The 26442-nt window shown below is 35.4% G+C and overlaps 1 protein-coding gene across 3 annotated transcripts in view; it reads left to right on the forward strand.

Moving 5' to 3' along the window:
* The first annotated feature begins 10646 nt into the window (after window positions 1-10646).
* The window catches only part of ATP11B (ATPase phospholipid transporting 11B (putative)), a 102689-nt gene continuing 86893 nt past the window's right edge, over window positions 10647-26442 (forward strand). For 2 of the 3 annotated variants that reach the window (XM_036219934.1, XM_036219935.1), the window contains exon 1: window positions 10647-10941. In XM_036219934.1, coding sequence (XP_036075827.1) covers window positions 10915-10941 — 27 coding nt within the window. In that variant the 5' untranslated portion in view covers window positions 10647-10914. The remainder of the gene's footprint in view (window positions 10942-26442) is intronic. The other variant, XM_036219933.1, reaches the window with a different exon arrangement.

The following is a 26442-nucleotide window of genomic DNA, read 5'->3' on the forward strand; positions in this document are numbered from 1 at the left end:
TATATTAACCTCAATAAATAGTATTTTTACTACTACTAATAATAGTGTCATGATAGATAGATAAAACAATGCCGAATTCAGGATTACAGAGAGGATGAAATAAAAAAGCATGTTATTTAATTCAGGGCTTGGCTCCTGGTAAGTACTTAACAACATAGTGGGCATTACTATTGATATTACTACTGTTGTTACTATTAATATTACTTAATGTTTGGTGTGTGTATTAAATTGAATATAATAGATTCAAAGACCAATCAGGGCCAAGCAAATATTGCATATTATCACAGCTTTTCTACTACTAAATGATTATTGTACTCAGGTTGTGAGATTATGTAAAGTAATATGAAAAACTAGTGAATAATTTTAAGAAAAACAAAGAGTTTTTTTTTTCAATTCCTACAAAATATTTTATAATCTGGGATACACTTAGCTTGTCAAATAGTGCAAAATAAAATTAAATTAATAAACATACCTGCATCTGACAAATTATTGACTGTAAACCCAGAGAAGGCACAATATAAAGTAAGTGACAATATGATCAAATTAATTCTGGCATCCTTGAAGCAACTTGAATCTTAATCGTTATTGATAATTTAGAATTAGATGGTATATTTTTTCATTTCTGGCAGTTTATATTAGGGAAAAATAATACTTTTGGCTAAGTTAGTAAGCAGGTAATGCTTTTTACGTAATGAAATACATCAGCTCAAATCTTAAGAGTCTTCTGAAAGCTTTCTCAGACTACTCAATATAACCATTCTTCAGACTGTGGTTATACAAAATGAAATAGCTCACCTACTTAATTTTCTTAAAGTAGATATCCAAACGAACAATTTATGGATTTGGGGTTTGTGAGTTTTGAGCCTCAACTGTGTCTTGGCACTCAAAATTAAATCAAATAATTACCAAATAGCTATCTCATTTTACAATGACCTTAAAGTCTCCAGTGTACAGTTAGTTTGTCTAGTGGTTTGGAAAATGTGAGTGAGATGAAATGAAACTCTTGAACTCATCTACAATTAACAATAACGGTATTTTCTTCTTAAAGGCTTTATTTCAGGTATGATAGTAAAGGTCAACAGATTATTTTTTTACTCTACAAAATAATAATTTTGGTCCTTGTAATGAGAGATGTGTGTCTGAAGACATCAACCACCTCAGTAAGCCCAGAGCCAGAAGTGAAGATCTTACTTTCAATTTTGATTCAAATTTATTTTTTTCACATTTTGATGGTATGCTCAAAGTTAATTTGCATTACTGATTAACCAATATTATACAAGTTCTGTTATTGCCTTAAAAGGGATTTTTCCACTCAAGTAATACTGGAAGAATAGAGGCTGTTATCACATAAACTCTGTTTAAACAGAAAGTTTTTTATTTGTACTCTCAGTAATAAGATGTACATCATTATTAAATATAGAGTCACAATACACAATTTTGTTGTCCATTGATTCTCTAGTTTTCAAAAGGCTCACTCTATCTGAATGATGAAATAAAGACACTTGCTTGCAGAGAAAGAAGCTAAAACCACCTGGGGATACAGAGAAGGAAGATAGGTAAGAGTAAGATGTGGAAGATCTATTCTCCACAGAGATGATATTGTTGGAGAGAGAAATACAAAGAAGTAACACAGACTTTGAGCGCCCCGAGCACCTTATATTCACAAAAGATATCTGTTAGTCCACAATTATTTTCTCTGAGCACCATATTAAGGAGATTTCCCCATTTATGACTAATTAAATTTGTTATGAAGGAAAAACTCTGGATAAGTTACAAGAATGTATGTTTAATAGTGCGATTATAAAATCACAGTTAAACTGCATCTTTCTATAAGTAGTCAAATTTAATTTAATTAACCATACTTTTACTGTCCATCTAACATTTGATCAATAGAAATTTGAGCCAGGTGAATATAGAAGAATTAAAAAGCAGGCTATACTTACTCACTTCCTATATTATTATTATTATTAATATTAAATAAAATATTAATATTAAAATCAATAAAACATTAAAGTTATTTTAAAACAGATGATCAATAGCAGCAAATGTCCCACTTTGAAGAATGCAAATATGGTACTTTCTGTAATTCTCTCAAGTTGGATGCAGTGATGTATCTCCTCTGACTCCAAGCCAAGGAGAGGCTGAGAACTGGGATTCTGGGCTAAGGCAGAGGGGACAAGAGGAAGAAAGGAAATCCAGGAAGAAGAAACTTCCAGGTTTCACCTGAAGACAAATTCCAGTTATATGTTCTACAAAGAGTCCCAGTGAGAACTGTTAAGACACTGAGATGCTCACTCCTCTGTCCATGATCTGGCCCTCAAATAAGAAAAAGTTCTTTTTGATACCGGACTAGCACACCCAGCATGATGCTAAGGAGCATAAGAGCATGTGCAGAGGTTAGTAATGGAGTGTCCATTTCAGGGACGCTAATGGAGACAATACTGAAACTACAAGCTATCAAGAGTTTGAATAGCAACTTGATAAAACATAACAGATGGAGCTAAAACTGATGGATGTAACCTAAAAACCGGCATCTCTCCCCATATACTATTTAATTAACATAGGATAAAGCTGAATTTTCTTGCCTGACATATCAAAACAAGTCAATAAAGTAAAAACAAAATGCCATTCAGAATTCTAATAAAAGCTTGTGGAACTCTCACATTCATTGAAGTTGTCATTAGTTACTGAGTTGGACTAAGTCCTATTAAACTTCACACACATTACTACATTATTCAAGATTCAAATATATTTACATCTTTCTATACAGGTACATAAATAAAAACGACATACAAAATAATACAGAGGAAAACATAGTGTGTTTCAAAAGATTTCTTTTCCGATTGTGATTGTGAGGGTTTCTTCCCTCTTTTCAACAGTACAGTAGAAAGTCACAGAATAATATATCTAACAGTAATCTCCTCCTGTTTTGTTTGTTGTTGTTGTTGTTTTACAATGATAATATTGTTTCACCATTATATGATTGAACTGAATTTCTGGTCATGCTGGTGCTTCCACTGAGTTACCTACTCTCTCTTGTCCTATTTTGGGACTGAAAGTGTAAGTTGTGGTCATGGGACAGAGTTTTCCTCCATGTAAAACTAACAACAATCTCTGAGGGTTGAGCCTACAATTTTACACTCAGTAATACCTCTGAATAAAAATCAACAAGCTAAGTAATGAAATATGCATACTATCTCCCCATTTCTACCCCTCTAGCCATGTGCATACACACATACATGCATAATTACACACACACACACACACACACACACACACACACACTCTGACGACACCATAAGGCACAATCTCCTTTTCTGCAGACAGACTGTCTATTCAAACAAGGCCACTGAACATTGATTGGCAAGAAATATTGCCCCACCTAGAAAAGTGGCCATGTCTCAGTTGAATCATTGAAGAACTGGTCAATGAACAAGCAAGTCTTAAGTTGGAGGTGACAGAACTAAATTTCTAAACTTTATCTTCTATGGATCTTCTTTATTCTATGTATCTGTAATTTCCTGTATAGATACAGTTAGTACATTTCTGAATACTTTCGCAGTAATAATTTTATGACAAACATAAAATTGTGTTGCTGTTAACATAATTCGAAAACAGTGCCCCAAGTCTTAAATTTTCAAGTCCTTGGGAACAAGTCCTGTCGAACTGTTGGCCCAAGCACCTATCACAATAGCTAGCATTTGCAGAATGCTCTACAAATATTTGTTGAATAACTGAATAGTGGCAGAAGAAGTGAGACTAGAGAGAGAGTCAGAATCTAGTATCTGGACCAAAATAGGACAGCCTTTAGTATGATTTTATGAATGGGTCTTATAAAATTGTCAACAAGATTGATTGTAATGACAAATTTATGATCAATTTGACTAGGAATTATCTAAAGGAAATCAACTTAACTCACCAGAATAACATTGTTAAATAGGCTGTGAAGTTTTTGATTAAATCATTGTGCAGAATACCTCTTCATTTGTTCTCACCTACCTAGTCATCATCCTATGGTATCCCCTTTTTACGCACAAAAGTCCAACTTACTGGTCACTTAAAAGTTGTTTACATTTTACAGAATAGCAGGTAAAGCAAATATTTGAGCTCTTGAATGTCACAAACAGAGTCTCTGCCCTACAGAAGAATAGTGTCACAGGGAAGACAGACATTAGATTGTAGCAATTACATGATTACCAGTGTGCACAGTACAGGACACTGTGGGAATGCTTAATGGAGAGAGTGCAGAATCACCAGGACAGCTGACTCAACATTTGCTTGGGGCACCAGCAGAGGCTCAAGAAAAGATTGAGGATACAGCATGTATGAGGGAGAAAAAGAGACAGGAAGATAATTTGAGTCAGAAGAAAATATAGAATTTATTCAGGATATGTATATATTTTAATGTACGTCACTTCAGAAAAAAATGGTTGTTTCACACTGTGTTTGAATTCATATTGAAGTGGGGGGCATCCAATAGAATCTTTATGTTCTCAGGGTTTATAAATGTCTTCACCTACCTCTGCGACGGGACCTAACCTTCTTTGAAGGGTAACTTATGAGCTGAGACTTAAATGATGAAGAACTAGCTGAATAAGAAGACAATATCAGAAACAATTTCCAAACCGAGGGTACATGCAGAATGTGAAATGACCCAAAGGCCAGTTTTGGTCCTGTTCTTCTATTTCCTTTCCTCTGTAGACAGTCATTTCCAAAGGCGTACTCACCCAGATCCTGTTTATATGCACAAGGAATGGCCATCTCACTGTGAGCCATGTTGGGACATTAACCACAGATAGGTGGGGAATCATAAAGACATTGATAGAGTTCAATTTGTTCTTGCTTTATTTACATGACAAAATTTTTGAAAACTTACCACTTCCCAGGCCCTAGGTCAAGTGTTGGGGATACCCAAGGATTTCTCCTGCCCCGGGTTCCTGTAGATCCACTGCCAGACCTCCACTCTCTCCAATTGGGATCGTCCTCTCACCTGACTCCCTGAGAAGTGTGGATTCTCCTTCTGGTTACGTTGTTTCTGCCCAAGCATCCAATCTCCCTGAATCCCAAACCACTATTTTCAGTCCATCCCAGAGCCCTTCTTCTCATCTGACCTAAGCACAAAGGAAGCAACAAGCTTTCTGCCTGTTATCCAGGATTGCCCAGGATTCTGTCCCATTACACCCTCACCTGTTCTCATCTGATATCCGCTTACTATTACTACTATGACTTTCTCACACCCTTCCTTAGTGGTAAGCTATTAACAAAGTCTGACGTTCAGGCTAACCCCTTGAACAAGTAGCCACTTTCTTCCTATTTCTCATACAGAAGTCTCTTTGAATGAGTATTTCTCAACACTTACCTTCCAAACCATTCTTCTTGCAATGTTAGTGAACACAGTTCTTGATTTCTCTTTGACTCAGCATATTTTCTTCTTGTTCATTTTTCCTCCTTTCACATACTGCTTTACCTGGCTTCAGCCTTTAGTTGGTTTTGTTTCTTTCTAGTCAATCTCCTACTCATACAACTGAACCTTTATAATCAGTGTAGTGAAATACATGTAATTGTGGTATAGGTAAAAGAAATCACATAATCTTCAGATTTGATTATTTGGGGTTCGTAGTTATGTCATCTTAAAATTAATCTTTTTGACTTATTATAATGAATGGTTATGTCTTATATTTTCCTTTATTCCTCCTATTCAAAAAGATTGAAGATGGCTTACAAAATACGGTATAATAAGATATTAAGGAAATGAAGTAAACAACCAAAGGGAAACTAAGAGTAGACAAAATAAGAAGTCAGGGTAAAAATATTTCACAAAACATACACTGTAGAGTCTGTGCACTTACTGTAAGTTTGTTTCTGAATTCTCAAATGACCAACACATGATAGAAGGAAGCACATTCAATTACACAATTCAAAATGCTCAGAAGTTTATAAAACAAACGAGTTGCTCAAGAGAAGCACAGTCATTTGTGGTAACGAATTTCTGCAGGCTCTCATGAAGAGAACAGTGTGATGAGTGTGTGGTGTTCTCAGCTGCACCTCCACAGTAAAAACAGTTGTGGGGTTCCTGAGCCTGCTTCTCCAACCGTCCCCTAGACTTCAGATGTTCATATGATCCCAAACTGCAGCTCACCAATAGTAATCATAGGCAGGGCCAAAACAAGAAAATGCAAAGTCAGATTTGTGATCATTATTCTTTAATCTCAGGATAAAAGTTAGATCACATCCACGAAGTGCATAGTCTTAAGGAAATCATCCATTAACATTACTTTTCCCAACTGATCATTTCTGCACACCAGACAGGTGGGTTGGCAATTTAGAGTATATTCATTTCCATTAGTACTCAGCAGAATTGGGTATAGGGTTAATGTTGTTTTATAAAAGTTAAGGAAAAAGAGGGGAACTGAGGAAATATTTGTGGGCTAAGCCAAGATTTTCCTCAAAAAACCTTTTTTTTTTGGATCCATTCTAATACAGCTAAAAGGGCAAATGCCAAGATTTTGCCATTGAACACAACTGGGATGGTTAAACCTAGAAAATCTATGAAGCAGCTGTTAGCAATTCCTACCTATGCAGTCATTGTTTCCCTTTTTCTTTTTAACTGTGATAAAATACACATACAATTTATCATGGCAACTATTTTTTAAAAAATGTACACCTCAGTAGTATTAAATATTTATAATGTTGTGCAACCATCACCACCATCCATCTCCATAACTCTTTTCATCTTGTAAAACTGAAACTCTATACCCATTAGATAAAAACCCTTCATTCCCCTCTCTCCTCAGCCCCTGGCAACCACCATTTTATTTTCTGTCTCTAAGACTTAGACTGTCTCTAAGACCTAATGCAGTTATTTTAATTAGAAAACAAAACAAAACAAAAAAACTCACTCATATCTAACCTCAAGCAATGAAACTTCCTCGTTATGTCCATAAGATAAGGTGTTATGAAACTAATGCTTCTAGATGACTAATTTGACCTCTCGTGTAAGCAAAGTAACCAAAAGTTGGTTAAGTATTGGAGATTATTAATAGCAGCTTTGGTTTTGCTGCAGCTGCTCAGAGGCCATCAATCTTTCTGTCAGTCACAGGCTGCTTGTCTTTTTAAACTCCTCCTCTCTTATGATAAATAAAACTAAGTCAAAAACGTATCAAACTTCATTTTTCTTTTTTTTTTTTTAACAAAAGAAGTGATAGAAAGCTGTATCCAGTTCATGCAAAAAGTAGTATCAAGTTATCCAATGTTAAGGCAGAAGGACGGTGCAGAACCTATTTATGCTTTACATATTTGTACTTTTCAAGAAAAACATAGTTTTTATGGCTTTCGATTCTCACAGTGGTTTTCAGTTTCAGTTCTGTATAAGTATAAATAACCGAAAATTAAAACTGCATTCATATCACTCAGTCCACAACAGATAACTGTTTGAAAAACTTCCAAGAAAAGTTACAAAAATGTAATGTGATATTGTTCCTAATGAATTTCTTCACAAGGTGATAAAATATATAATACTGGTCAGTACTGGAAAAGCTTGCCGGAAGTCCATTTTTTATTTTATTATTACATTTTTAACAGGTTAGTTTTATAGTGTGTTCGTTACACTTACAATAGCATTAAGAAAAACACGATAATTTACTAATAGCCTCAAAATCCCAACAAATCAACCTTTTTGTATACTGCTCAATCCTTGTCCATATGCATATATTAATTTAGTTTTATGTATTTGTATTTATTTTACAGTGGTTGAAAGATAGGGTTATCCTGTAAGATGGACAGAGAAAAATTACAGAAGACATTAGCTGTGAAAAAAGCTTTAGAGGCTGACTCCTAACGCCTTGCAAGACCATTATCCCCTTTCTAAGGTTCTCTGACATGTCTTTTTTCTGTGGTAGCTCTTACATGCAGATTCCACACTCAGACATGCTGGTGTGCAGGTTGGGTGTTTTTTGTTGAGTTTCAGATATTCAGCTTATTGTTGTTTCAAGGGGAGAGATCTGGGGACATCGCTCACTCTGCCATGTTTCTGACGTCACTCCTATTTTTTATTTGCCCAAAGTCTGGTCTAGAAATTCTGGAAGGATAATCAATCAGAAAGAACATGCTTTTTAAGTGAAATAATTTCAAATCTATTAGATTTATGATTTTGAGAAAGTGGAAAGTTGCCCTTTTAAAAAATGAGATAGAGTAGACTTTAGTGCCGATCTGATGGCTCCATTATTTCTATTTGCTATAGAAATAATTAAGGCAAGACTCGGTATCCTCCAATCAGACTGACCCTTGAAGAGTTGTGCTCTGAGTGAAAGGATGGAGACCATTGGTCTTACTACATAGCTTAGGATCTACTAAAATCATTCAGTATGTTTTGCTTTTTATCACTTTGATATTCCTGAACTATACATTTTTTTCCCTAACTACTCAGTTATTGACATTAAATTATTAATTTAACAAATATTAATCAAGTACCCTTTAGACACTATAGGTACCAAAATGAATGAGCCAGGACTCTTGACCTTAACAATCTTACAGTTTCTATTGATGGTCCAAGATGTTCTGAAAAATATCCCTCTTTGTTGTTGTTATACCTGAGAATCTCTATTATACCAAACCAGGAGACGTCTCCCCTCTCCCCCCCCCCCCGGGAATTAACACATCTCACACGTATAACTAGCACAGATTTATATTAACAAGTATACACAACAAACAATATTTACACTATTAATTCAGTAGCTATCATGTGATGATGATAAACTTATTCTCTTGGAAGGTCTGTCACCTTACTTTGAATGGCTTAAATTTCAGTTTCCTTGTCTATCACCAGAGTACAACTTCCTATACCATGCTTTACTTCTGGCACTTCTCCAATCCAGCACTTTTGCATTCGATGTTTCATTCTGGCAATAATTTCCTATTTGACTTTTCTTTTCTCTCCAATCTATCACATAGAACGTCTATGGGATAACATTCTAGTTTCATCTTGTCATTTCCTTTTTCAGAAAATTCAAGGGATTGCCCATTTCCTGTAAACTTGTGATTAGCTAGAAACTGTCCCAATACTCTGTCTCTCCTATTTACCCAACCCCACTCCCTATTACTCCAAATTAATAGCTGTGTTTCAAACATCTTCAACTTTCTTCACTCTTTATTTGTTCTGCAGTTCTTCCTGCTGGAAAGCCCCTACCTCGGAGACCTTCCCTTCATCCTCCCATTTCTAGTTCAATTTAAATTCAGCTCCTTTCTTCTGAACTCTTCCCCAACTGCTCTTGCCTAGGATTTTCTGAAATTAATGACTATTATCGGTATAGTTCTTTAGGACTTAATCCCATATTGACTTGGATTGCTATTTAACTGATTTCTCTCTGCAACTTCTCTTTCCAACTAGATTGTATACACCACCCAGAGAGAAGGGGCTCACTTTAAAAAGTTGCTTGTGTGTCTCTTCCTAGTTTTCAGCAGTTGTTATGCAGACATTTGGTGCTCAATATGTTTAAGAAATAGCTGTGGAATGAATCAGTTACCACTAATTCCAAATACATTTTTTTCCTTTCTTTTATAGCTGGTGTCTGCCTTAAATCCTGTGTATTCCCAAATCAATGCTTTTCAAAGCTTTCCAACCACACCAACAGGAAGAAATTCTTTTCATATTGTGACAAAACAATACATATTGCTTACATTGTGCGATATAGTTTTTCTATCCTATTTTGAAAAATACTTATCATGATACACTAAATTGATTACCTCACCACTAAAGTACTCTATGCTCTTTGAGTTAATGAGGTGTATAATATTGGTCTTGAAAATGTTTAGAACAAAACACTGCTTTGAGTGCTCATTTTGTTCCTATCAATTTGAGTTACGATTATGATCTTTACACAGTTATCTTGAAAATAATTATCATATTCCACCATAGCATTTAGAATCAATTCCTCCTCCCACTTCTACCTACTGAAATTTGGGATACAGTTAAGTAATAATTCACAGTGTCTCTTTCCATAAAGTATTTCTCACTCTAACCTGTTCCATTTGGCTCGGCAAAACAGAATATCTCGCCCGTTCTCCCGGAAACACTGGTTTTTCCACAGGGGATCAAGCGCAGGGGAGTTGCAATCCCTTTCAAAATTAAAGGTAGTGATCAAAGATTCCCCGACTCAGTCCTTGCTAAAGAGGGCTGCCTTATGCGTTGAGACAAAGTCTTGCCAAGTTAATTGAACCCGAAGTGGAGACCTCTGGGGATTAACCTCCAGCCACTCCTCTCGAGAGGGTTGCGTTTCTGTGTTGGGGGACAGGGGCAAAGAAAGCAGAGAGGCAGAAACCGACCTGCAACAGGAGGCAGAAATAGAAGAGTCGGTCTGAGGCTGCAGACTCCACCGAAAGACAGACACACAGATGCGGCTTAATCCTACCCATGAAAAGGGGGAAGGAAGCAGAGAGCAAACACCGCGCTCGAGAGCCCCACACCCTTCCCCGGCAGCTGCCGCCGCGGCCCACACGACTAAGCCCAGCTCACGACCCCGGCGGAGCGCGCGGGGAACCTGGGTCCGCGCAGCCCCTGTCGTCACGTCCGGGGGGCGGGCTGGGGCGCCGGGGGCGGGCCCGGGCGGGGCCGGGGGACCGGGGAGGGCGGGGTGGGGTTTGTGGCGGTGCTTCGGGTGACAACGGTCAATGATGAAGGTGGCTGCGGCGGGACGGCAGGCTCAGCAGCACTGGGCGGGGGCGGTGCTGGGGCTGCGCCTGTAGGACTCGCGGCCGACGCGGCGAGATGGGAACCCGGCGCAGGGAGTGAGGTGGCGGCGGCGGCGAGCGGAACCTCAGCCAGAGGGGCTCTCCTGCTTCCCCCCCTGGCTCGTCGGCCTCCACCCGCGGCCCCGCGGCCCCCGCGTCTCGCGGGACCGGGACGGCGTCGGCGGGGGCATGTGGCGCTGGGTCCGGCAGCAGCTGGTAGGTGCCTCTGCGCCTCCACCTCCGGGTCGCTCGCGCGCGGCCTCTCGGGCTTGGGTGGCGGGAAGGGCCGGCGGCGCGGAGCCGCCAGGCCGGGGCGCGGGCCCCTGGCTAGGCCGCAGCGAGACGGGCGCGGGGGCCGCAGCCGGCGGAGCCCCGCGCAGCCCGGGGCGCGTCTCGCCTGCGAGCCCTGCCTGCTCGGGCGGCGGGAGGCGGCCGCTTCCTGCCCCGCGCTGCCGGGTTCCTCCCTCCTCCTCGCCGCTGTTGGGCGGCCGCGGTCAAGAGCGGAGTCCAGAGCGGGGTTGGCGTCCCGTACCCCTGAGCAGACGCGGCGAGGGAGAGGAAAGAGGCTGGCGTTTCCTGCCTCTAGCAATTTGGGACACGTTTTGAGTGAAGCGGAGGGGAAGAATTTGTCAGCAGCTCCCTCTTGTCACTGTTTCTCAATTAATGTCACGTTTTATTGTTGCGTTGATCATCAAGGATGAGAGAACCTTATCTAGTATAAACTCAACGAAAGAAATGTTGCAAGGCCTGGGTGAGAGAAAGAAAATACTCCAACAGCCCGTCAAGTTTTGGAAAAGGTGTACGACAGTTATGAAGGACTACATTTTCCTTCCTACCTTGTCCTCACCCCACCCCAGGCGAAACTTTTGAAATGTAGACCTTACCTTTCCCTGTTCTCCTAAAGGCAGTTTGAGCGAGACAGGTTTGGAACCAATGAAACATCTAGAGAAGAAAATAAATCTTAGAAGAGGATGACTTAAGACATATCAAAAGCGCTACCTTTCTCAGAATTAATTCAGAGCGAAAAATCTTTTCTACTACCTCCTGGCAACTACAGCACTGAGGCAGCAGTGACAAATTAGGACAGAAATTGCTCCTGGCCGAAGAAGCCTAACCTTGTCTCTATGAGGTCTGTTGCTAGTTGCTCCTTAATTTCTAAATCGCATTAATTAAATTCTTCCACAATTTAGTGGTTTTGTTTACTCAATCAAAAGGCGATGAAACAAAAACGATTTTTGTCAGACTAAAGCATTGTTAACTCTTTTCCCCTGTTCTAGAACAGCATTTTAAGGTTAAGACTCAAGAAGTATGCTGTTTCAGAGCCAGCTTTCTGTTGATTAATTTTGCAGTGGACGTCGTTCTAAAAAACTTACAAATAAAACTAGAACTGCCTGCCACTCAAACAAATGTTAGCTCTCAGTGTTCAGCTAATTGTAAATTCAGATATCCCAGGTGTATGCCTTATTAGGAAATCAAGCTAATAATATTGTTATAATACTATATTGTAGTAATACTTTGGCTTTGTTGCATTAAGCCATAACACAGTAGGTTATGGCTGATCTTATGCTTTTGACAATCTTCATGTATAGAAGACTTAGTTACCTGATGATATGTTTTTGTATGATGGGAAGATTATTCTAAAGTTGTTCTCTTAAAGCTTTTTCTAGCAGATTAAGACAGCCCTTCTCAGTGTTAGGTATTTTTGTTAACCTGAATAAAATCTTGGTTGTGTAACTGCTCTTCTTCAAGAAAGACAATCCGGTACTGTTTTTTTAAAATGGCTTTAAATGAACACAACTAAAAGGAAGGGCAGGAAGTTGTGTGGTTTAATTTACAAGACAACTGCCTTACCAGGTGGTTAACAAGTTGAACAAGTTGCTATGCATAAAAAATGGTACCTCTGACATTTAGTCGCTTACCTCACTGGTTTTATTTTTAAGTTATCAAATCTTCTAAGTATATAATAAGACCTCTGTCAATGTAGGCCTTTGTGACTTTGATTAACTTTGTACAGTCCCTTAAATGATACATTAAGGATAGTGGATAAACAGTAATAAAAGTATATTTTGACTATCCCAGTCATAAACAGCTATTTAGTTATTATAACAGGAATTACTCAAAGTTTAGTTTAGATTATACTTCCATTTGATCAATGGATTGAGTTTCATGTTTTTTTAGCAATAGGTTCATTTTAAAAGTTCAGATAAAGGGGGCAAATTTGGGAAAATAAGCAAAGCACAGGGACAGGTTTTTGGAGTTTTGAACACTTTATTGATTATATGAATTCTGATGTCGAACAACTTATGTTGTCTTGCCAAAAAGCAATTGTCATTTTATTAGAGAAACAACTGTATGCTCTAGTAATTTCTTTCTAATTAAAGAAATCTTTGACTTCTTATCTCCACAAAGTATTTTCACTGTTTGACATGATGAGAAAAAAAGGTCGATGTTTTCCTTTGGGGAAATAGAGTGAAAAGAAAAGATTGAAATATCCTTTCTTTTTCCTTTTCTTTCTCTTTTATTCTTTTTTTTTTTTTCTCACAATGCTAAAGTTATTTTACACTAAGAAAATTTTCTTATAATCGTTTTCTGGTACAATTAGTATTTCTAACAGCATAGTATGCGTAGTAACTCATTATAGTCGACAACACCTTGATCATAATAGTGGAAATACCAATAGCTACTCATTGTATTTTAATATTCAGATTTGTATGATAGTCGATGACCACATTAGCTATTACAATTAAAATTCTAAATAATTAGATTAAAAATGAATGTGTCTATTAATTACTGTGTTGGATAAATCAGAGTAGAACATTTTCATCACAGAAAACTCTACTGGACAGCAGTACTTTAGACTTGTAAATGAAAGTCTTTGTCAATACATGTATTAGTTTATTTATAAGATTTATAAGGCAACGTAATGCTATGTTTTTAAAGCACTTACTGTGTTTAGACATAATATGCTAAGTACTGAGGTTACAAATATAGGTCAGTGAGGGCCTTCTTCGTCTCTAGGCTCACTGTCTCACAGTACTTGGCACATATTGAACATTGGGCACATGTTTGCTGAATAGAAGAGGAAAGAATGAATCTATAGTATTGCTTTTGTGTTTAAAGTGACAAAATTTAAGATTGACAGGTACAGAAGAAAGCTAGAAAATTACTGTAATTTTACAAAAATACAACAGTGTTGTCATACTAAGATGCCATTTCTTAAATTGTACCATAAATGTCCCTTCAGATTTGTGTTGGCAGTGGTGGAAGGGCTGATAAGATCGTCTTCTGATTCAGACAAAAATGGAACACTTGTTCACTCTCTCAACTTTCTATTCTCTCACCAATCACACTTACTGAACTTGCTTATAACTATACTTAATTCTTCCCTTCACCTATTACAAATGAAGGTATGACCATCCATTTTTTAAGTTACTTGTGCTCTTAATCCCATTCTCCACAGTTCCCATCAGTTATCTATACTAGTATGCTTACTCTTACTTTTTTCCTTTAACCTGTGAACATGTCCAAGCCTCTCTCTACTATTTTGTCTTATACCTATAAATGTCAAATTATTTTCTGTTTTCCAAAAAAAACCAAAAAGGCCTATTCTGCATAACCGCTGTCCAGTACACTTGAAATGTGACTAGTTGAGGTATCAAGTATATGGTACACATAGGATTTCAAAAACAGTAAGAAAAAAACACAAAATATCTCAAGTTTTTATGTTGGTTACATGTTAAATAATATTTTGGAGATATTGGATAGAGTGAAATACTATTAAAATGAATTTTACCTGTATTTTTTTTTTAACTTTTAAAAAATGTGGTTACCAGAAATTTAAAAATTACATACGTGGCTTGCATTTGTGGCTCATGTTATAGTTCTAACTAGTGCTGCTGTGTTTCTGTATAACACATTAAGTCTAGATATCTCACTTAACATATCAGAGATACTTATTCTATTGCTTTCTGGCATTTATTATTGCTGGTATCAAGTATGCTTTTAATAATTGTTACTTTGTTGGTAATCTTTCACGTTTTTTATAAGGTTATCTCTGGCCATATTTTGCAGCTTTACTATGCTATATCATCATATTTTTTATATATGTATTTTTTCCTGTCTTTGCACTTGTATTTGCTTTTAATCTGAAGGCTCTTATTTCTACAATTCAGAAACATTTTCGTCCTTTTTTATTTCTTTCTTTAAATATGTTCTTCAGCCTTTGACTTTGTCATTCTAGAACTCTTCTTTGACATTAATCTGTCTTTATGGCTTTTAATTTCTTTGTCATATTTCTCATCTGTTTTCATTCTGTGCTAATTTCAGTGTGAATTTTTCAGTTCTGGCTTCCAGTTCTAGTTCTCTCACCTGTGTTCAATCTAGAGTTCATCCTGTCTTCTCAATTTTTGCTTTAGATGACTGTTTTCATATCCAGAATTTATTATCAAACCTCTTTCATTTCCCTCTGTCCTAGATGTGTATCTACCTGATTTGTCTCATAATATTTAGTTCTTTTTAAAAAACGTATTATTCCATTATCTCTTAGGAAGTTTTATTCGTATTTAAAGGTTCACAGCTTTTTTAAGCCTCCTTTCAACTGAACCTGCCTCTAGGACCCAGTAACAAAGGGGGTGCTATTAATCCTTATTATGCCTTAGGAGATACAGACTGCCTATTTCCAGAACCAGAGTCCCAAAGGCTCCGCCCCCTGATTACAGAAATGATTATCTTATTTTAAACCTAACTAAGTCTTCTTAATTGAAAGGAAAAAAAGATTTTATCCATCTTTGCTTTTGTGAAGTAAAAGAAGAGTTCAAAGTACGGGCTTTTCTAAGGTCTGTAATGGTTAATGCCAGAGGCAAGACAGCAGAAGTTTTCCATATATTTGTCTTTCCCAATCCTGCCATCTTAAATCTTCTCAAGGGAGGAAAGACTAGAGAATGAGTTAAGTAAGGGGAGAAATTTTTAGGCAGCAGTATGGTACTCCAAGAGATGAGGGTGACAGGTATGTAGAGAAAAAAAAGAGAGAGATGATCAAGAGTTCTGTAGTTACTCAGTATAGCCATTCTCAAGTTGACATGATATTTTAGGTACTGGGATAAGTTAGGCCTTGCTTGTACTTTAATGTATATCTCCTCTTGAAAATGTTATCTAATATAAAATTCAATATGTTTAAATTGATTTTGAGCAGAATGGCACATTTTTGAAAGTTTTTCAAAGTTTACCTTCTTTTTTCATCTTGAAAAAGGATGAAAAAAGAGCCCTCAAATTATTCTAAGTTTGAGAAGTTTGTGATGCTGAAATAGAAATTGGAAATGCTAAATAGAGGTAGGATAGTTGTCCATTTTTAATATCTTTTATTACATCTGTACAGTAATGAAATTATGGCATACTTTAACTCTTTATTCAGAATGTCTTGATAATTTTCTGTAGGACAAAAAGCGAATCATCTAATGACTTCACTGCTATTTCAATCAAAATTGTACTCTCTTTACTAGGTATTTTATTTGTTTCACTTTTTGTGCTTAAAAATGAAGTTTGAGTCAGAGCAAGGTCCCTGACTTCTCATTTTGGTATTTCCACAATGCCAAGAACATTACCTAGCTTATAGTCAATGCTTGTAGTATTTATAAATTAAATTTAAAAATTAGAGGAAAATTTAGCGACATACTATCATTTATCTCAACCTGTAGAAACTCATGATCTAGAAGACAATAAAGATATTTATTTGATAATTGATATTTCAGAATGGTCAAATATTTTTACTTGAATTTGGTACAGTGTATAGTATGAAGCACATTTTTCTCAAAAAACTTGTGTTGCATATTGGTATTCTGAGATTTCCCTTTGAAGAGCCCCTTGCAATGAGTGCAGTTGGCAGATAAAGCTCAAGTAGTTCAGTACTTAATCACCTGTTCCTAGGAAATTGTTTCTTCACTAGCTGGTTACAAAGGGACTATAAATATTTTTGCTTATCTCAATTTACCACCATACCCTTTAATATAGAAGTTCCAAAAACTGTAGCAAATATGTGAAGGTGTTTCTTGATTCTTTTGTATTGAAAGGGAAGTAAAGTAGTTCTAAAACATTGTTTTCCTGTTGGAATTCAAATGTTGTGGAGAAACTGGCCTTTAAGCTTAGATGTATGGGAGAGCCTCAGACTTTACGGATCCAACTCTTTATGCAGCATAAAATAAAAGGGAATTGATGCAGTGCTTTCAGTGTTGGTCAACTTTTTTTCCAGTGTATATTTGCAAAATTAAAAAAAAAAGAAGAAGAAACTTAGGAATTTATTATGAGACAGTGAAAGTCGAAGTTCTTAAATAATCAGATGTTTTTAAGACTCTTCATTGTCTCCTAGATCTTGGGTTCCCTAATGATGATATTTTCTGTAGATTGAGATAAAGTTTTTAGTGATTTACAACAAAATGAGAAAAACTAGCTCAGTGTAACGCATGTATGTTTGTGCGAGTATGTATGTATATGTGTGTACGTCTTTGCTTAAATATATAGATGTCTTTGTTTTAAAAATTAAAAAATTTTGAAGACTTTAAATCTTAAAATAGTTATGGATTTACAGAAACATTGCAAAGATAATAGAGAATTTCCCTATGTTCCCTTCACCTATTTTCTCTTCTTGTTAATATCTTACATTATTATGCTACATTTGTCCTAGTAATGAGCCAATACTAATACATTAGTATTAATTAAACTCCATACCTTATTCAGATGTTGTTAGTTTTTCATGAATATCCTTTTTTTCTGGCACAAAATCCCATGTGGGATAACGCATTATATTTAGTTATCATATCTTAGCTTGTTTTACTTATTTTCTTTTTTGTTAATATTCTTGCCTGGAAAAATAAAAAGTTGGCAACTTTATATTTTTAATAATCAGTTTCCCAATTAAAAGGTTTTTACTGGTCTGTGAAGTCCAGAACATTGGTGAGAACCAGTGCATTTGCTTATCATGAGTGTGATGACCACTAATAATTAAAGAATCTCTAATTTCCTAATTATATTTTTTCATCATACAATAAATATCTATTAGTAATAAAAAAGTGAATATGAAGTTTAGAATTAAATCTAAAAGGAATGAACCAATGATCTGATTTGTGACAGCAGTATGAGCATTCATTAGAGATACGAGTATTCAGAAAGCCATAAGAAGATATGAAGTCTGTAAATGCAGAGTAACTAAATTTAATTACTCAGTTGATGAGAGTTTTTCAACTCATCACAAAACTGTTTCTTAGAATTACCAGTATAGAAAATGTGATAGTATGTAATTTCAGCTCTCTTCATTTTTCATGTGCTAATAAAAAAATTCTCTTCATTTTAAGTGAGGTGAGATCCTATCTGTTTGCAAAGTTAATGCTTTGTACCTTGGCTCTTGATCGTTTTCTTTTCTTCCTTGATCCTCCAATAATTTTTCTTTCCCATACATGTATTTTTCTCCCTCTTTACCAGATTCTTTATTTCAAACCTAAAAATATGCTTATAAATTGCTTACACTAAAAATCTTTCACTTTATCCAGCTTTTCAATAACCACTATCCCCAGTTCCTCACTCTCTTCTCCACCCACAATTATCAATCCATTGTAGTCCTTTTAACTATATTCAATTGGTATTGGCAAAAGCCACCAATGATTTTCTAATTATTAAGTTCAGTAGTTTTTTTTTTTTTTTTTAGTTGAACTAATTCCTTTTTGCGACTTCTTCCTGGATTTCTGCCAAACCACTCTTCTCGTTTTTCTTGCTCTCTGATGATCTTTCTCCTTTGCTTATTTCTCTTCTCCTACATGTATCTTAAATGATAGTCATGAGAATTCCATTGTTTACCCTCATTCTCTACTTCCTCTGTACACTCCTAATAGGCAGTCCCATACACATATTTGACTTTAATCATCATTATACTTGTTGGGTTTCAATTTCAAGTCCAACCCTCTTTCCTGACCTCTAAACGTATCAGTTGCTTTCTAGGTGTCTGTGCTGGGTGTCCCATGTTGAAACCAGAAGATTCTAATTTGATCTTAAATATGTGAGGGGAAATAAGAAATTAGATGATGTCTAAGATTAATAGGGCCTTAAGTCACTAATGTTTTGTCAATTTGAGGTTGGCAGGAACTAAGCCATTTATTTCTTTTTATCATCAGTGGTCCCTAGCACACTATGAAGCACATAGAAAGTACCTAGTAAATACTCTTTGATTGCTAAAGTAAATTCTTTTCATTATATTTAGGAACATGCCAGAAGGCAGGGATTTCAGATCAGCAGCATAATTTTAATAGTCATTATGCAGGATAAATTAACTGCTTGCTGTAAAAACTGAGAATATGCCAAAGTATTCTTTTGTGTTTTTTTAAATACATTTTCAGAATTAGTCAGTTTGACCTAGCGTTGCTAAATAATCACTTCTCTGCTTAAAGTTTAATTTTCCAATTTTTGTAGCAGTAGCTTTGGATTTGATGAATCCTTTTTTTTCTCCTCCATCTTGTATAGACTTGTTTTACTTTCTTGTGAAGCTTGTTTCTCAAGTTTCTAGTATTTAAAATTAATAAGACAATTGCATTTCACCCTAGTTTTTTCTTCCTTTTGTTTCAATTCTTGTCTAAATAAGATTCATGGGGCATCTCTTTAACTTCAATATATTTTTTATGTTCTTATTGTCTAGACTTTTTACGTAATACATTATTTTAAATCTATACTTGGAAATATTTGTAGTTTCCTGGTTTGAATACTGGCTGTACTGCTCATGGATAACCAATATTTTCTGACATGAGCGATTCTGTTATAGACCCAATATAGTGAATACTTGTAATGTGTTACTTTTTGGCCATCCAAGTACATCATTGCTTTTCAACCCTATCGATTCCAGTGTCTCCTATTTCTAACAAATATTTTATAAATGCCCCTTATTCTGAAATAAAATTTAAACATATAATCTGCATATACAAATAACTTTTTTTAAAAAAATTAACATTAAAACCCTAGTGTCATGTGAAGGGAAAAAAAAGAAATACATTTATATTAAATAATACATTTTTCAGTATGTAAATGCTCAGTCATAACTACACTAGACCTAATAACCAGTTGCTATAATCATTGTGAATGCATGGCTGTTAATGCAAACTGCCGAATGTGTAGTGTATTGGTAACTCAAATTTCAAGTGTCATTTCCACTGGTGATGCAATTTTCTGAAACAGTGAGCAATTCTTTATAAAGTACTAACAAAGCAAAATATATCTTCAATTTATTTGGTAGTTGTATTCTTATAAAATTCATAAATCCATACAAAATATTTTGTTCGTTTATATTTAAATAAGGGGTTCATATTATTCTAAAGAGATTTTTACTGACATGAGTATCAGGCATGGCATTTGAAAGTTGTCTGGTTCAAAGGACATTTTTTCGTTGGCAGGACTACTATGCATTGCAGGATGTCTGCTATCTTTGCCCTGCCTGCCCATTCACCCACACACTGAATGCTAGTAGACATCCCCCGCCCCCCCACCTCAATGATTGTGAAAATCGGCCCCAACCTTATTTCTAAAATGCACCCTAGTAATCTTCCTTCCCTTAGGCTCATTCCCCAAAAGGAGTTTTGACTTTGAGGCATATAGTCTCTTAGCTATAATAGAGAACTATTACTTGTAGAGAACTCATTACTCAATGAGAATAGGAAATCACACTTAAGCAACCAATTGGAAAACGAAATGTGAATAGAAGAGCCTGTAGAGCAAAGTGTATGATCATTTAGAAATAGTTAAGTAATAGTATTACTTTGATTTGCTGGATAAATGCTTGACATTACATTTACCTGTCTGATAACAGGAACAGCTTACACTTTTATTCATGTAAAAGCAAGAGTTATAGATTTTTAGAAACATTAAATATGTTTATAATTATGGCAAGATGAAAGGTAGGACATTTAGACTATGGAAAGTGGAACTAGTAAGAAGTACAAGATTGCTGGCCTTTAGCGTTGCTGCTGTTATTTGCTAGTGATTTCTTGGTTCAGGCATTCCTGAAAACAGGTTTCCTATATATAGAATTAATAAGACAATTGTGTGTCTGCCTTCCACTGCTTTATTCTACCTTTGGTGTCAATCCTTGCCTAAATAACTAAATGGAATTCACCCAGCCTTTCTATTCTTTGACTTTAGTATGCATTTTAATGTTGATATTGTTTAGGGTTTTGTGGTTGTGTCTGTGATTTATGTATTTTTTAAATATTAAACTTTGAAGATACTGTGTAAAAGATATTGAACTGACTACATGTCTCTGGCCTGTCTTAGAGTTACTGCTTCTGGTATACTAAAGAGGACCTAGGAAGCCATCTTGATTCCCATTGTTTATAATTTTGAGAGGAGAGGGAGAAGACTCAGAAGTGTTTGAGAAACCGGGGTGGAAGTCTCTTTTTACCTATTTATCAACAATCTAGTTATAATATTTACAAATTTCACTCTTTATCCAGTTAGTGTTCGACTGGATAGGCAGACCAAAAAAATCAAATTTAGATTTCTTGGTTATAGAAGCCGTAAATTCTCCCATACTAAGGCCTGTGATTTTTAAAAATTTGGTCTAAACTGAAACAACCTCACATTTATTTTTGTCATAAATGTCTCTGTGATTCCACACACAGAAATCACTAGTTTAGCAAACCAGTGACATTTATTATCATGGTTGATTTATGGCTAAATAGGGCTCTTCTAATTCAGAAAATCCATGATAAAGTCTAAAATGGGTGAAATTGATATTTTTAATTGTGGTAAAATATACATAACATAAATTTACTATTTTAATCATTTTTAAGTGTACAATTCTGTGGCATTGAGCACATTTACATTGTTGTGCAGCCATCACCACCATCCATCTCCTGAATTTTTTCATCTTCTCAAACCAAAACCTTGTACCCATTAAACATTAACTCTCCATTCCCCCCTTCACCAAAGGCCTGGAAAACTAAATTTGGCTATTCTTATTCCTTATATAAGAGGAGTCATTAATATTTGTCCTTTTGTGACAGGCTTATTCCACTTAGCATAATGTCCTCAAGGTTTATCAATCTTGTAGCATGTGTCAAATTGTCCTTCCTTTTTAAAGCTGGATGATGTCTGGTTGTAGGTATGTACCACATCTTGTTTATCTATTCATCTGTTGGTCAATGCTTGTATTGCTTCCACCTTTTGGCTGTTGTGAATAATGCTGCCATGAACATGGATGTACAACTCTGTTCAAGTCTACGCTTTTACATATTCTGAATAAATATGTAGAAGTGGAATTGCTGGGTCATATGGTTATCTGTTTACATTTTTGAGGAATTGCCATTCCATTTTCACAGTGACTGCATCCTCTACATTTCCACTAACAGGGTACAAGGATTCCAATCTCTTCACATCCTCACTGATACTTATTTTCTGTTATTCATCCTAATGTGTGTGTAGTGGTTTCTCATTGTGGTTTTGATTTGCATTGTCCTAATAGAAGTTGATTTCTTTGACAGCTAGAAATGAACCTCCACCAACTATAAAGCTAAAATAAATGGCTTTGCTAAATACAGGATAAATATAGGAATATCAGAATAAAAAGTTCCCAGTTAGCCCCTCTTCTACCAGTAGTTATAGGAATAAACCTGGGTGTGTGTGTGTATACACATATGTATATATACATGTACATGCAAATCATTTTTGACAAAAAAAGCCAAAAACATACAGTGGAGAAAAGAAAGTCTCTTCAGTAAATGGTGCTGGGGAAATTGGAAACCAATGCGCAAATGAATGGAAATAGATTGTATTTGTTTCCCTACACAAAAATTAACTCAAAATGAATTAAAGACCTAAGTATAAGACCTGAAACAATTAAATACATAGAAGAAACATAGGTACTAAACTTATGAACCTTGGTCTTAGGATTTTGTGAATTTGACCTCAAAGATAAGGTATGTAAAAGCAAAAATAAATGAATGGGACTGTATCAAACTAAAAAGCTTCTGCACAGCAAAAGAAACCATTAACAAAATAAAGAGGCAACCATCTGAATGGGGAAGATATTTGCAAACAACATCTCCAATAAGAGGCTAATCTCCAAAATATACAAAGAACTCATACAACTCAACAACAACAACAAAAAGTTTAGTTGAAAAATGGGAAAGGACCTGAACCAACACTTCTCTCTCCCAGGAAGATGTACAAATGGCCAACAGATGTATGAAGAGATGCTCAGCTTCGCTAGCTATTACGGAAATACAAATCAAAACCACAATAAGATTTTACCTCACACCTATTCAATGGCTATTATCAACAAGATGAGTAATAAGGGTTGGAAAGAAAAAGGAACCCTCATACACTGCTGGTAGGAGTGTAAGTTGATACAACCACTATGAGAAACTGTGGAGGTTCTTCAGAAAATTAAGTGTATACCATAGGACCCAGCAATCTCTCTTCTGGGTATCTATCTACCTCCCAAATTTGAAAACATTTGTAAAGACACATGTACCCCTATGTTCATTGTAGCATTAATCATGATGGCCAAAACTTGGAAACAACACAAGTACCCTTCAATAGATGATTTGAAAAAGATGTGGTGAATAATACAGTGGAATATTACTCAGCCATTAGAAAAGATGAATAATGTCATTTGCAACAACACGGATGGATCTTGAGGATATGCTAAGTAAAATAAACCAGAAAAAGCTGAGAACCATATGATTTCACTCATATGTGAGTTATAAAGCCGAAAGCAACCAACAAATGAGACAGACAGACAAATAACAGACAACAGTTTAGTGGTTACCAGAGGGGACATGGGGTGGGAGAGGTAGAAAAGAATAAAGGAGGTCAAATATATGATGACAAAAAAGAGATTTTACTGGGTGGCAAACACAATCCAAGATACAGATGATGTATTATAGAACTGTACACTTCAACTATATAATTTTATTAACCATTGTCACCCCAATACATTAACTAAAAAATGACAGATTCTGGAGGGGTATGTAAGTATACAGACCAGCAATTACAGTTCGATGTTATAAAATCTATAGCAAGAGTGTATAAAAGTGTTGGTGGGTATAGTAAATAACAAATGCCTGCCTTTGTTTCTGGAGGAGGAGGAGTGTCAGGTAAATCTCCACTGAGAAGGAAATTCTTAAGCTGGACTATAAAGGATGAGTAGGCTTTTGCTGGAGGTGTATATTGGAGTAGGGAATCAAGTTAGGGAGGAGGCAATATAACCTATCAGAGATGAGCTTTAGTAAAGCACTGGCAGATGATTTGAGAACTTAGAAATCAAAAATCACTCTAAATTTTTTATGTTATAGCTAGAGAGCCAGTCTAAATCCATCCCTGTACTAAGCCACAGTTCTTGGAAGCCTAGAAATCTGATAGATGGCAAATGTCCCTTAAGTCCAAAAATGAAAATTTTGTAACATGAAACAAAAAGTTTTAAACCATTGCATTTGTTTACATCTTCGGCATTTTAAGTTATTCTCTATCACCTTGCTTTGGTTTGTTAACAGTGTGAAATTATCTTGTCCTTACAGTAGGTATATTTTATTCAGAGTATGTCCAGGAAACAGTAACTCACAATTAAGTTTGTAAATGCAGTAAAATACATTCAATCATTTGTCCCCAGAAGCATTGTATTTTTGCTAGTCCATTTTCACGTGCATGTTGACGTTGAAACAAAAATAAGAGGCACAAATTTGCTTTGATTAATGTGTACTTTAAAGATGTTTTCCTGTTATGTGAAAGAAATGTGCTAACATTAATTATAGCACTATAGTTTTAGTCTCTTCTTAGGTCTTTATAATTCTTACATTTTTAACAATATCTTTGGGATTTTAAGATAATGCAGAGGCTGGTATGTTTGGTATGAAAATGTAAAATGTTATGATTCATTTCCAAAACTGCTTTAAGCCAAATAGCAACTTTTAAAAATTATAAAGTTATTTGCTGGTTTGGTTTCCCTAAGTCTCATCAGTTTACAATTACACAAATCAACCCTGTATGTTGTCAGTTCTTTCTCTAAATCCCACCATGAGATTTTTTTCTCACCTTTAATACCCACCTTATATACCTTTTAAGTACCTGTAGTTTTAATGTATGCTCACAAATCCAGACAGAAGAGAAAAGAGGTTTTGAATTACATGCTTTTTTAAAGTATGAGAGTTTTTGTTCTTAAATCATTTAAATTTGTGTGCTTCCAAAGCCTAGACTCTCCTTTTTTAGCAGGCATTAAAATAAAATCAGCATGACTAGTATAGCATTATTCTATCTTGATTCCTAGTCTAGGAAAAGATGAAATCAGAGGGTAAAGGAGCAGGCAAGCATCTAAGGGTTGAAGGTGTAAATGGATGGTCTGGGATGACTACAAAAAATGTAATATGTGCCAAAGGTTTCTGAACCCTGGCATGTAGCCTAGTGATTACAGAGTTCAGATTGTATTTCTTTCTCAATACCATGGAATTGCTGATGATGCTTGCTAGAAATAGTCTGAAACTGTATTTGAACTTTACACTAACAGTACAATTATACAATTAATTTATAGTAGTTGCTTGTTTTGACTCCCGTTAAAGGGAGTAGAAGTGTTATTGAGGCAAAGATTCTTGTGTCATTTTAAAAATATGGAATACTGAGATGGGGAACTGATTACAAAAGCAAGACTTTAGGTAAGTGGTTTTAAGCTTTTTTATATTATGAAAATCTGATGAAACCTATGCTCATTCTCATCAGACAAATGCATATATATGTAAATTTGCATGCATCACAAACCTGAATCCCATTTATGGACCCTGCTATAAGTCACTTTCTTCATTTTTGAACAGTTGTATTATTTTTGTTTGTGCCTAATGTAATTTGTTGCAAGGAAGATAATGCTAATAAACTGCGGTTATAGGTTTAATTTACATAACGGATATTTAGCTCTACTTATAATACAGTCACAAATAGAAAATGTAAGTATTTTATGTGTGAAAAAACCCCACATACCGACACATATGTGCATGCATTGATTACATCATGGTTGGATGAGATCATGTGAATTAATCACAGCTGAAAAAAACAACTCAGAATATTTAAGTGGATGTTACAGTATCTTTGGAAATAAGGAAAAACTTATTCTCCTTTTGGAATTGTCATTTTATGTTAAATTATGATATTTTGGAATATGGTGATACTTAATTTAAAATTCAGTTTAATTTAAAATTGATTTTATTTTTTTAACATTTCAATATATAGTCTTAAAATAATTATAGAAATCTCAGTAGTTCCAATACTGGAGTACGAGATCACTGGTACATTCAGTAGGGATGAATGGAGAGTGATGAGCATTTGTTTCCTTGAAAGTACGTGCATTTATAAATAGAGAATATACACACACATATATCTGTATTATATATATAGTAGTCATGAATGAAATGTCACAATAGTGTATGTATATAAAACATTAAAACATGTATGTATAACTTTTTGGGAGGATCTCTTGTTTCTTTAGATGAACATAATAAATTCAATTTCTTTGTAGAAGTTATTCACAAAAAATAAAATAAAATTCTGTATCAGTGTTTCCCAGTCTCAGTTGTCTTGACGTCTTCTTAAAGATTTATATATTCTCAAATTTACTTTCTTTTTTCTTTCATTTATGCCAGAAGTTTACATGCTTGGTATATAACTTAGTTTTATGTTAACAGGGTTATAGAATAGAGAATGAAAGAA

The sequence above is a fragment of the Rousettus aegyptiacus genome, unplaced genomic scaffold (assembly GCF_014176215.1).
Source record: "Rousettus aegyptiacus isolate mRouAeg1 unplaced genomic scaffold, mRouAeg1.p scaffold_m13_p_4, whole genome shotgun sequence".
NCBI lineage: Eukaryota > Metazoa > Chordata > Mammalia > Chiroptera > Pteropodidae > Rousettus > Rousettus aegyptiacus.